The following is a 13,330-nucleotide window of genomic DNA, read 5'->3' on the forward strand; positions in this document are numbered from 1 at the left end:
CAGGTAGAAAAAGAGGAAAATCAAAATTCGTAGCTATAATATATAAGCCTAACTGGAGAAGACAATGTCTTTAATCATGTTATTAGTTAAAAAAAAAAAAAAAATTGATTAGATTATTATTTTATTAACTCATTTTGCCACAGCTCCTTTCAAATGAAACTATGAATATGTGGAAGAATGCACAGTAATTTGCTCGTTCTACAGATTTCTGCTTTTGTTTGGAGTATCAATCAGGTTTTATACAGCATGTGGCAATTTGATCCTTGTGGTAAACAAAGCTTAAACAACAACTAATAAAGATATGCAGTCAGTGTTTGTAAAACCTCATGGTTTTGTGTGCACTACTGGCTTGGAGAACATGTATAATAGCTCTAGTTTTTTGTCGAACAGGAGCCCTGGTGAGCTGAGCTCTCACCTCCAGCCTTGGCAGGTTAATTGGTTTAGGAAAATTACTCCACACTTCCAAAGGACAACAGATTCAAACAGAATTTTCACCTGCAGTGAAACAGTGTGGCAGAAGTAGAGAAATTAAAACTCAAACATTAAACGAACAAAAGACTTGGTTTAAGGGTTAAAATGTGAATCAGATTAAAGTGTTTCTGGAAAATAATAAAACAGAGAAGAGCATTTGTGTTTCTTTTTTGTTCTTTTTTATGCTTGGAAAATAAAAGGAAGGTCTTTTCTTTTTTTACTTGTATTTGTTAGTTTGAAACTGTGTGTTTAAAGAGTGCATATTAAAATTGTGTGCTTTCAGACTTTTTCTATAATAATTGACAAAATAACAACAAAAACTAGTAGATTAAACTTTATATCAAATCGTTCCATAATGGCTTTTATGAGCCAAAATTTGTTATTGTTGCATCTGAGTACCAAGGAAAATGTCTCCTTAAATTACCCTTGACTCACCAATTACATACAGTGGAGCTGTTTACTCAAAATGTTTAGGAAATATCGTGGACTAATCTCTCTGAAACATTTCTTTTGTAAGTAATGTTACTTGCTTGTATTACTGCCATGTTAACTAACATTTTAAAATTGACATAGCATACTAATTTTGAGTTATTTAATCCTTAATATTGACGTCTTTTTTAGCAAACATCATACATCGCGTGACTCCTCGTGGCTGGCTCTAAATCCATCCTGAGTTACTCTGACAGACAGTGGCAATGCTGGATAAGCAATATGTTTTGATGATTGTTTCCTCGTTCATCCCAAAATTATTTACACAAGGGAGAAAAATGCATTCTCTGCATCTCCTTGCTTTGTTTTAATGTCTCCTTGTGACAATAACAATAGATCTGCACCAATATGTTAAGTGTGTAAGGGTTGGTGATTCCAAACTTGTAACTCCATGTATGAGCAGATGTAGAACAACAAATACTTTCAGTTACTATCAGTTGCTCAGAAAGCAAGCATATTAAATTACCAGGAACTACATTAGCTTTTATTTTACTCAATGTGTCAAGATGTTTGAACCAAAATGCATTTAAATGCTTAATACCAACAATGCACAGACATATGAAACAGTTTCATTTTGAGTTGACAGTCTCACATTTCAGTTTCAGTCTCCTTGTAAAGTCAGAATTATACAGAGTTTAGTGAATTGTCTATGACATGCAGCAAACACATCAAAAGATTCTCTTAGCGGTGTTGCTGCTAAAAAGAAAAAAAGAACAAACTTCCATTGATTTAAGATTGCTAGGTCCCATTAAATTTGAATAATGTAATTAAAAAAAAAAAAAAACAGGAAGGTGTTTAATTGTCCAATGTTTGTTTTTATCAGAGAATATTACTTTAGTAAACATATATGGCCCAAACATTGATGACCACAACTTTTTTGTACATTTATTTCTCATTCTTTCATCATTTACAGGCCAGCTTACAATAGCAGGAAGACTTTTCCCCTCCAAATTCCCCTCAGCTACACAAGAATAGGGTGGTCCTAAACTAGGGATGTCCCGATCACATTTTTTTGGCCCCGAGTCTGAGTCCGAGTCATTGGATTTTGAGTATCTGCAGATACCGAGTCCCGATCCGATACTTCAGCAATGCAGTAATGTGAAGAAAAAAAGAGCACATCCAAATTATATTTTAGGATTTTTATTATTTATATGACAGTATCCAACATACCTTTTTTATGGTTCTTTGATCACAAGTTTTGTTAGTGAATCATTGGTTTGTAGCTTATCAGTGGCGCAGCACAAAACAAACATGTAAACAAATTTAATTTAAATAATTATCTTTAGTTAAACAAAATAGTCTGTCAAATAAAATCTTAATAATTCCACATAGTGTCACACTGTAAAAGTAACTAAAGCACCTAACTCTGCTTCTGAGAGGTAGCTTCACATTCAGTCACAAGTCAGAAAATAAAATCCCATTTAGGCTTCATACTGAATTAGAATAACTAGTCTAGTATTTAAATGAACAGAAATGCCAATTCAAATTGGTGTAGCAGCTTAACATTAAATATAAGATTTCCAGCTTATTGGAATAGCACCATTCAAGTATAAAACATCAACATTAATACAAAATTGCAAGGCACTGGTTTATTATCACTTCTTAAATTTGGTCTACATTAAGCTCAACTCTTACTCTAGCTCTACGGCTTCAAAATGAAGTGGATGTTTTTTGTTTTGTTTTTTTTTGTTTTTTTGAGGAAAATCAGCATCTCTAACTTTTCAGGAGAGAACTGATTCCTTTTCTCATCAAGGATGTTTGACATTACACTAAAGAGTCTCTCACTGTCCACTGAGGTGCAGGGGGCACAAAGAGATTTGGTTACAATAGCAGCTAGTGACGGGAACTGTGTAGCATGAGTTTTCCAGAAGTCTAGTGGATTGTTTTTCCTAGGAATGGTTTGCTCTGAAAGGTAGATCTGCATCTGGACATCTGCTGAAGTTTTACTCACAGATTGTGCCCCTGACTGACACTCTTCTAAGATCTCGTCTAAAGCACTGCCAAGGCTGCTTCTTGCTTCTTGACGAGGTGCCTTGCTCACAGGCTCTGCTGCCTCTGGCTCTTTATTGGCAGCCCTGCTCTCCTCTATCTTCATCATCTCCTGGATGAGAGATTCCTTAGCAAGGCTCAGGTTGTCTGACTTTGTGAAGTATCTAAAAAACAATTAACCACAATTAAAAAATGTTAGATTAGACACCACATAGCACAACAGTTAAGTCAGGGAACTGCCTTAACTGGATAAAAATCATCTAATCATTAATCTCTGAGCTAAATCTAAATTGAAGGATAAATAGACATTGGCTTAAATAACTTGTGGTGACTTACATTATTCATTATAAGATAAAAAAATATTAGAGTACAATTCAAATGGTTCATTTACCGTACTTACCTGTCTTTGTATCTTGGATCCACTAAAGTGGCGATGCTGTACACTGGCACCTTTTCCACCTCAGCAAAGCAGGTCTCCACTGCCTCTAGGAGAGTGCTTTTCATGGTTCTGACACCCTGGTCAGTGGTTTGCTCCCGAGACAGGACACGTCTCAGGGCTGCTGGGAGAATGGATGGATAATTGGTTAATTTAGAATCTAAAACAAAATAAGATTGTACGTTCTTTAATTAAAAATATAAAATAAAAAATAACCTGTAATGGCAGGGATCACATCAGCTGCAGTTGCAGTCTCTTTGCTCACATCCCTGGTCAGTTCTTCAAAGGGAGCTAACACTTCAGCTGTCCTCTCCATCAGCGTCCACTGGTTAGCTGTCACTGTGGCAGGGAGGTTGTGATCAGCTGCATAGACACTGAGAGCCCGCTTTTGCTCCAGAATGCTCTGTAACATGTAGAGGCTGCTGTTCCATCAAACCTCCACATCCTGCTGCAGGCGCTTTAACGCTGTCTTCAGGTCAATCTGGATGTCTTCCAAACGTGAATATGCCAAGGGAGAATGTTTGAAATGGCCTATTATCTTCCTGGCGTTAGCTGAGAGAGCAGACCCTCCTGCAGGACCAGTTGAAGCGTGTGTGCGACACAGCCCATACTCAGTACGCCCATGTCATCCATGACCTTCTTCATATTTTGCGCATTGTCACGCAAAATTACATGGACCTGTTGCTTTGCTATTCCCCAACTGTTCAGCTTCCCCTCGATCGCCTGTTTCACACGCTCTGCTGTATGAGATCCACGAAAGTGTTGAGCTTGCAAGGTCACACGTTGTAAATTAAAACTGGAGTCGACCCACTGTGCAGTAAAGCTTAGCAGGGACATCGGACAAACAGACGAACCTCATATGTCTGTGGTAAACCCAAAAGCAGGCGCCTCAGACAGAAGGACTAGCAGGTGGTCACGTAGCTTGTTGTGAATGCCCGGTAGAGCGGTGTTGGTAAAGTAGCGACGAGAAGGCAATTCATACCGTGGCTCCAGGTGTTCCAGGAGAAATCCAACATTTGCAACCACAGAAAGCGGCTGGTCATCCACTGCAATAAATTCAGCTATCTTGGCTGTGATCTTTTTGGCCTTTTCGCTGTCCTCAGGGAATTTCTCTTTATTTTTTAAAGTATCTTTCAGTATCGGCTGATTCAGTGTGTTTTTCTAAGTTGCCGCAGTGAACTTTGAATATTGGACAGGGTGTTTGTTTTTCAGGTGGTGTATCATATTTGTAGTGTTGAATGCAGCTCTGTCCTTTCCACCGCGCGAAATGCCCAAATTTGCACACATTACAAGTGGCTGTTGCACTGCCTCCGTTGTCCAGATTAAAGTAACGCCAAACTGCAGACATTTTCACTATATCAATTTGACACGTTTGCCCTGCGTCATTTCTAAATTCCCCGCCTGCCGTAAACTGTGTGACGTTACGGTGTTGTTTCCGTCTTTGCAGCAATTATATTATAGTGGAAATTGTTCAACTTAAAGATAATTCATTGTCATCCCATTTGACAATCTCTTTTTATCCTTCAAGATTTATTGAAAAAGTGAACGTGGTAATGCTTGTTGTTTCATAAGGTTAAGTCCGATCATTTCCACCCGATTCCGATCAAATGACGTGATCGGCCCTGATTTCCGATCACGTGATCGGATCGGGACATCCCTATCCTAAACCATATCAGTCTGAGCCGTTAGCGCTGTTGCGCTGGCCTGTCAACAGCAGAGTGTGGTGACTCGCGGCAGGTTGTGGCAGGTGCCGGAAGTGACGCTACAAGTTGCCACTGCTATAATTTATGCTGTTGTCTGTGGCCAGATGAGGTCAGCAGGTAAAGATTAAAGTCCGGTGTTACATTTACAACCACCACCCTGCAGGAATGTTTAATCCAAAACACTGAATAGAAGTCTCAAACTAGCAAATCAATTTATACCATATCAAGTTCATATGTGTTGGTGGGCACAGTTTTCTATGCAAAGCGAGGACCCGCCTATTTGTATCTGGAAGGAGGGGGCTGTGAGGTTTTTAAAATTTTCTTCTGACATAGAGAAGCACCAAGTATGACTCTACATCACAAAAAACAAAACCTGTTTTTACCCTGTAGGGGGCATCATAAGCCATTTTCGACCCACTGTTACAGGAATGTGGTTGAGTCCTGTGATTAATTTTGTGCTGACTCTCTAGGTGCTCCTCCTCCCGTTAGGTGGTTGCCTCCTCCAGCCAATTAATGCCTGGGAGTGCCTTATAGAAAGACTGAGGATCTACACGTCTGGGCCTTTTTAAACCCACATGCCATTGCACCATGTGTCTGTTGTGTAAGCCTAGGTTTTGATTGGTCTTGTAGTGAGAGCTGAAATTTTGTTTTCCTTGTAGGTCATCTTCGCCTGTTTTTGTCGAAGTTATTTCTATGGTGAGGTAAGTTGGTCTTTTCAGTTTCAGGTAGCGGTGTTTTGTTTGTTATGTTGGCCTCAGCTCTCCCTGACGCTACTGACCTTTCTATATTTTATCTGCCACACAAGCATTAAATTAATCCTGAACTACTGTCTTATTATTGGCATCCTCTGGAGTTGTGTTACTCTCTTCTTCCCCTGGACCTATCTTAGGGACATAACCACAAAATTCTGTTTTTTAAAGAAATAAAAAAATGACAAATTTGATCAACAGCTTAGGGGGTTTGCATCACAGTTAAATAATACCATTTTGTTTACAGCTCAAAAAACCCATTTTAGGGTGCACCACCCCTTTAAATCCCTACCATAGGGGCCATAGGTAGTATTTTCCGCTAAATTGCAAAACAAGTCTCCAGCAAACTAGATTGTGCCCACTTGACTTTAATTGGACATTGACGCATGTCCCCTATGTTGAAGTAAAATGCATCTTTCAATTATTGTCGTCCATGTGTAAGTATTTGGAAAAACAGCATTATTTTGATGACTCTTATTCCTGGTCCTTTTGCCTCATATTTGACACAACTTCTAGTTCCTTTGTCGGCAGAACACATTTAGACACAAAATATGTCCATTTTCATTTTTTAAAAACTGTACCAGATTTTAAAAAGCTATAAATGAATTTATTTGATGTTAATTTAGTTTTGGCCCACAGTAGACCTTGTTTTACTAAGGCACTATGCCTGCATGTGACATTAAGTTGTTTTTAACCTAATTAACAACTTCATACAGTGTTTTATAGATGCTTGAAGGCAAAAAAGTAAAATTAGCAATCATTGCCTGGCCTTTTATTTCATCCTGGAGCAGCAGGGTAGTGGCAATCTTTATAATATACAGCTACGGATATTCAGACTTTCATAGTAAACCAAATGCGGTGGTCCGCAACAAGATTTATTTAACAGGAGCAACACGTTATTAGCTATGTGATAATGCAGTCTTGCTGATGCTTATGCTATTTTGCTAATGTTGGAGTTAGAAGATCTTTTTTTTTTGTTTTGTTTATTATGATTAGGTTACAGTTTTATATACAAGGCTCGGGTGGAGTAGCTCAGTGGGTATAATGGTTGTCTTGTAGCCTGAGGGTTGCTGGTTCGATCCTCAGCCTGTCGAGCTTATGTCGAGGTGTACCTGAGTAAGACACTGAACCCCAAATTGCTCCTGATGGGTCGTGGTCGAGCGCCTTGTGTGGCTATCATTCCAGGTACAGTAAAGCGCTATATAAATACAGACCATTTACCATTCACAAGTTTTTAGCCATATCCGTGCACTGATTTTATTTTGAACTTGTCTGACATCTGTTACAGGAACATACAATATTTGTAGTCAGATAGTCAAATCTATTTTCCATACATATTCTGCTTATATTGTCACAGTATTCTTTTAATCTTTTGTGCATTAATATCATCATACATGAGGATGCTGAAACCTAAAATAATTCACATTCAGGCTGCAGTCTTTAATCACAAAGCCCCTGATTGAACCACATCCAAATAGTATTTTTCTTGCTTCCCTTTTCCAGGAAAAAAAAAAAAAATAAATCCTGTTGTACACCTGTCACCCTGTCTTTTATTTTTTCAACAAATTTACTTCCACAAAACATTCTCATGTAAGAGATTCTGTGTTATTATTACAATTTCATGGTATTTGAAATGTGATTCTGACAATTCGATCAAATGTGTATGTTGATGTTTGAATCAAAATGGCTGGCATGCATCACATATCACTGTTACCTCTCTTGCACTCCCTCATCAGCTAAATGCAAACTGCAAATGAACTGCATTCACACTAAAAATATCACATTTACATTCTAAGTCTGACTTGTTTGAAAGGCAAGCGGAATCCAATCTAAATGAACCCTCACCTAACGACAGCTGGTGTGAAAAAAGTCACATGACAAATGTTCAGTGATGACTGTCATTTTGTGGCAAGAGAAATTAATAATGTGTCATACATTAGAAACTATCTGTGTCCTATCTCTTCACACACTCAAACATGCACATCAGCCGAGTTCCCAGAGAGGACATTTTACATACCTTTAGACAAAGCAATACGGTGTCTCTCCAATCTCAAAACAAAGCTATCTTTTGGGAGGACAATTTAAGGCTTTATAAAACTTGATTTTCTGCTGAAGCATGTTAGGTTAGGTTACAAAATCCATTCATAACCAAACTATCACTGATGGGCAGATGGCTTCACACATACTCTATAATACTATTTTAATATACAGAGGAGTTAATGAAGAAGAAGAAGAAGAAGAAATACTTTATTAATCCCTTTGGAAAGTCCTCAGGGAAATTTGTGTTTCCAGTACAACCCGTCCAAACAGGATCAGGCATACTGAGGCAGCAGCCGTTTCTACAGCGCTCCTTTAATGGTGAACTCAATGACTGCAAGGTACCCTCAGATGTCCTGTAGTTGCAAATAAGCCCAAATTATCAGCACCCACCACCGTGCTTGACAGTTGGAAAGGAATGTTTGTAGTGATGTTTTTTTTTTTTTTTTTAAAAAAACTAAGTATGACATTGTGCATGGATAAGTGACCTATTCAGGGTGTACCCTTTCCCTCACTAACAGCCACTGGTATAGATTCCAGTCCTCTATACCTTCATTGGAATAAGCAGGTCTAGACAATTTCAGCCCTTTCAGAATGCTGCTGCCTGAGTTTTAACAAGAACTAGGTGGACAGAGCACATCACTCCTGTTCTTAAATCTTTACACTGACTACCAGTTACCTACAAAATCAGTTTTAAAGTGCCACTGCTATAAGCCACTCAGTGGTATGAGGCCAAAATACATGTCTGATGTTCTTGAAGTTTACAAACCCAGCAGGGTTTGGAGATCCTTAGGAAGCAGGCAGCTTCAGTACCCCGGGTCAGAACCAAACAAGGTAAAGCTGCTTTCAGCTACTATGCAGCACAGAGATGAAACCAGCTTCCTGATGACTTAAAAATCCCTGAACTCTAACCATCTTCAAATCTCAGCTGAAAACTCTGCTGTTTTCCTTTGTCTTTTGATTGGTTTCACTTTCTGCACTGTATCATCATATGTATTTTATCTCTTTTTATAAATTTTTTTCATGTTTTTGTAAAGCATTTTGAATTGCCTCAGAGTATGAAATATGCTATATAAATAAAGTTGCCTTGCCTTGCCTAGACAATTTTAATTAAGTTTGCCCTGATGTGTGAAACTTTTACAGATGGTTTACTTTTCTTTTTCTTTTTGTTTTACATTACTGCAAATACAAGTCATTATGTGTGCTCTAAATTTTTACCTTTTTTTTATTACCATGCATCCCTGCACCATTCAATGCAGATAATATCAAATGAAAAAAAAAAGAAAAAATAGGACTCAAGATGGGAAAGGGAAGGAAGTCTGGGTTTCCCTGCTTAGGCAGCTACCCCCCCGACTCGACTCTGGATAAGCGGCAGAAAATGGATGGATGGACTCGAGCTGAATGATGGGTTACTTCAGTAGATTCCATTTCTCTCTAATGCACACTAATGCAAACACACATTAGCTGTGTTGCCATTACAGTTTTTTTGCAAAAAAAAAGTAATATTTCTAAAATTGCGACCAAATACAATTGGGATTTGCAGGTGCTTCCACTGATTAGTGTTTAGCACATAAAATAACTTTCATAAAACCTCGTCCTTTGAGGCGCCACCTTAAAAAGCAAGATTTCCAATTCCTTGTAAAACTCTGCATTATGTTGCTGTTCGCTATCAAGGATGATGGTTATATTTTTCTCTTTAATTATTTGTAAAAAGATTTCTGTCTCCTTCCCTATCCATACATACTGCGCCATCTTTACTTGAAATGAACTGGTTACTTGACCCCCTATGTCACATCTTTTGACGATATACTTCTATACGTTTGAAAAACCCCCTCCAGAAAGCGTAAAAACTTTTTAGCCAATATTTATTTATTTATTTTTTTTTCTATTACCAGTGCTTAATTGCAATATTTAGGTATTGTACAATTTTAGGGATAATGGAAATGCAGCTACAGACACATTTTCACAATTATTACCTCATTAAATATTTTGTGCTTCATGCATTTAGGTAAAGTGAGATCTTCTTTTCAGCTGTCTACAACACTTGTAGGGGTCGCAGAAAGTCTCCTTGGGGTTTTAGAGGTTATTCCTACTGAAGTGATAATCCTCATACTATTACAGACATTAGCAAACACACACTGGTATACCGAAGTGGGTTGCAGCCAAAGATCAGATGGATTTTTATTTATTTATTTTGTCAGAGTCAAAGCTGTTCAAGAGGCTTCACCATTACTCATAAGATTACATTTGAATTGTGAATGCAGATACTTTGACTAGTGTGTCTCACAGTTTTATCAGCATAGGGAAGTCCTCTTTTCTGTCTATGAAAGACTATACATATGAAGAAGCGAGTTCAATAAATTATCCAGATTAAATCGGTTGTGTACACAGTGGATGCTTTGTTCAGAGGGATTAGTGCTCAGGAAGTCTTCCTGCAATTTGGCTATCATTACAACATGGCAACAAGACCGGAAACCATCTGCAGGTCATTGAATAAGGGTCATCCATCTATCTGTCCATTATTTTCATTCATCAAACCTTTTCATTGCACCACTTCTGTCTTTTCTTTTATACAGTTATATGCTGATCTGAAGTGCATTCAGTGTCTGTTCATAAACTTTAGAAGTCATCTTGCTAATTTTAACAAAATTTGGCAGAACAATTTAACCAATTTCCATTTGCATAAAAATAATAAAATGCTTTTCTCATTGTAGAAAAGTAAAATGAAAGAAGATCTAAACTAAGAAATTTTGATTTGATGATGATTTTGATCAGTTATAAAAAATAATCTGAACTATTTCTTTTATAATAACCAGAATCCCTCCCAGTGTTTCTGGAATGAGAAAAATGAGAAAAAATGATGCCAGTCTAAATGATTTTCATGTTTGTTGTTTGTTTTTGTAAAGAGACACAATAGAAAACTGTCAGTTGTCAACTTGAAAAAATGATCAGACCACATTTTGATGGCTTTCCAAGTCAAAGTCTAAATATAATATTAATTATACAACAAAAGACAAAATGTTTTATCTATTTTCTTGTTGAGGTTCTCTTAAAAAGTTAGATTATAATATATTATTATAATAATTATCATTTTGTTTTTTCTTTCATTCTTTTTCTTTTTCTTTCTTTCTTTCTCTTCTTCTTTCTTTCTTTCTTTCATTTTCTTTTCTCTCTCTCTTGCCTGAGGCCTGAGTTTAGTTCATTTTAGCTTCCAGTGTAGTTTCTTGCACATCCTGCCTTGGCAGTGCTTTCTGTTTATTTTAGTCTCAGTTAAGCTAACCCACCTGCCTGCCCCTTCATGGTCTTGAGTTCTGCTTCCTTCTTTTAACGATGGTGAGGCAGAATATCTCCTGTTGTGAACTGTGTGTGAATTTTTACTATAGAATGATTCTCCTTTAATGATGTGTGAAAACAGAACTGATTTGCTCATGTTGGTCTGCTGGTTGCATCCTTGGTGATTCTTGATTGCAGTGTGTGTGTGTGTGTGGGTGTGTGTGTGTGTGTGTGTGTGTGTGTGTGTGTGTGTGTGTGTGTGTGTGTGTGTGTGTGAAAGAGTGCTGTTTTTGGTCTTGAAGTTCACCCTCATTTGCTGTTTTTAGATTAATGCACCAGGATTGGCTCAGTTTTAGCAAGAAAGTTGGGACAAGTGAATGGTTAGGCTTAAAATGCACAATATTTCTTGCATGCGGAAAAAACTATAATTAAGACTCACCAGTAAGTAACAGAGACACTAGTGGTCCTGACAAAGTCGTGGTTTGTGTGAGACTGGGCTCTGAAAAACAATTTTACTGGCCATTACTGAATCCCTTAAGCCAGAAACAGAAGGCGAAATGGTCATCATTGTTCACTGTTTTTGGATAATGAGCTGGCACCACTAATCTTGGGTAGAGAAGTTGATGATAAACAATGCCGGCTGTCACTGGAAACACTAGTGGTCTTAACCATAATGACACCAAAAACGAATTTTAATGAAGTCTTCAAGTTTTCATATGAGTGAATTGATTTGGTAAAGGAAGTTTAAAACTACAATACGGTATGTCTGACTTGTTCTTTAATTAAAGCCAACTTTTGGGAATATAAAGTAAACCAGTGTTATGAAAAACTTCACCTAGATCTTGTAGTGTTGTTAAAAATGCTTTGAATTAGGCATCAAATCATTTACTCCAGATATAATGCACGACTGTCAAATTAGCCAATTAAACTTAACTCTACAGTCTGACAGTTAGGGATCAGAGGCTACTTGTCTAATTGCTGTCTGAATAAATTATGACAGGGATGATGCAGGTTTGTGTTGATAAAAGTTTAAATCCCCTGGAGGTTAAAGCTATGCATCAGCACTGCAACAAAAAAACAGATTTATGAAGAAACATTAAAAAACAGCTTTGTCATCACATCACATTAGCAATGATCCAAGCAAAGTCAACTGAAACAATCCTGACTTAAAAATCATCTTCATATGACTTATAGTTGAGGCCAATTATTATTGTATCCATACTAAAGATTCACAGCATTTCAAGCATACAGGAACACTTCAATAGTCAAGTGTTTTTAACAGTTCTTTTGTTGACAATTTCTTTTGGAGAATTTCTGTAGTTGTTCCAACATTTGAATTTTAACTTGTCATCCTGCCCATTGCATTTGTAGTAGAGGCATGGCTGGCAGCATCAGCTAATATCAGTTGGAGATATGATTGACATTTGATGAGCATGTTAATATATCCCCACTCACTAAATGTCAAAGTATAGTCATGCTCAGACAATATTTTTTTAAATAAATTATTTAAATTTTCCTCAATGTTTTATTATTATAACTACATTTTAGGAAATAATTACATTTTCATCTAATGAATAACTTGTCAGTTTCACCACTTTAATTTCTCTAAATCTTATTAAAAGCTTTACAAAAAAATATATCTCTTTCTTTTTCTCACAAAAATGCCATCACACTTCAATCCGGAGGTGGGGAACCCTTGTTTTTAAGGTCCTGCATGTTTTAGATTTTCCCAGTTTTAACACACCTAATTCAACTTAATGAGTCTGTGCAGAGCTTGATAAGCTGGATCCATTTAATTCAAATTAGGTGTTTTAGAGCAGTCGAGAACCACTCTCCCACAGGTTCGTTGACAAACCTTTTTTTCATGACAATAATGAGACGGTGACGAGCTAAAAGTGGCTCTCTGGTGACGAAAACATGACGAGACGTTTGTGAGATTTTGTTGACGAGACGAAAATGTTCAAGGGCTGATTGTCTGACATTAAAAATGCAGATATTTCTACCTATTGTGAGCGCAATCTGTCAGTCAGCAATGCTGCTGCACCTTGGCCACCCCCTCCAACAGACGTGCAGCGCACACAGACAAGCAGTTTATTTTTTCATATGTTAACCTTTCCCATTTTCCTCTTCTGACTGCGGTCGGAAGACCTAGGGGAGATCCTTCTTCGCCAGGGCCGAAGAAG

The 13,330-nt window shown here is 37.5% G+C and overlaps 1 protein-coding gene across 2 annotated transcripts; it reads right to left on the minus strand.

The window, feature by feature from the left end:
* Positions 1 to 2,536: 2,536 nt before the first annotated feature.
* LOC121643238 (zinc finger BED domain-containing protein 4-like) lies at positions 2,537 to 4,548 on the minus strand. 2 transcript variants are annotated; one of them, XM_041990552.1, is made up of 3 exons: positions 3,602 to 4,548; positions 3,350 to 3,506; positions 2,537 to 3,113 (listed from the first exon to the last, which is right to left on the minus strand). In XM_041990552.1, the coding sequence occupies exons 1-3, from the start codon at positions 3,795 to 3,797 to the stop codon at positions 2,603 to 2,605; spliced, it is 864 nt and encodes a 287-aa protein (XP_041846486.1). In that variant the 5' UTR covers positions 3,798 to 4,548; the 3' UTR covers positions 2,537 to 2,602. The 2 variants fall into 2 exon arrangements, with proteins under 2 accessions (XP_041846486.1, XP_041846485.1); XM_041990551.1 differs by having other exon boundaries at positions 3,350 to 3,509.
* Positions 4,549 to 13,330: the final 8,782 nt, after the last annotated feature.

The sequence above is a fragment of the Melanotaenia boesemani genome, chromosome 7 (assembly GCF_017639745.1).
Source record: "Melanotaenia boesemani isolate fMelBoe1 chromosome 7, fMelBoe1.pri, whole genome shotgun sequence".
Lineage (NCBI taxonomy): Eukaryota > Metazoa > Chordata > Actinopteri > Atheriniformes > Melanotaeniidae > Melanotaenia > Melanotaenia boesemani.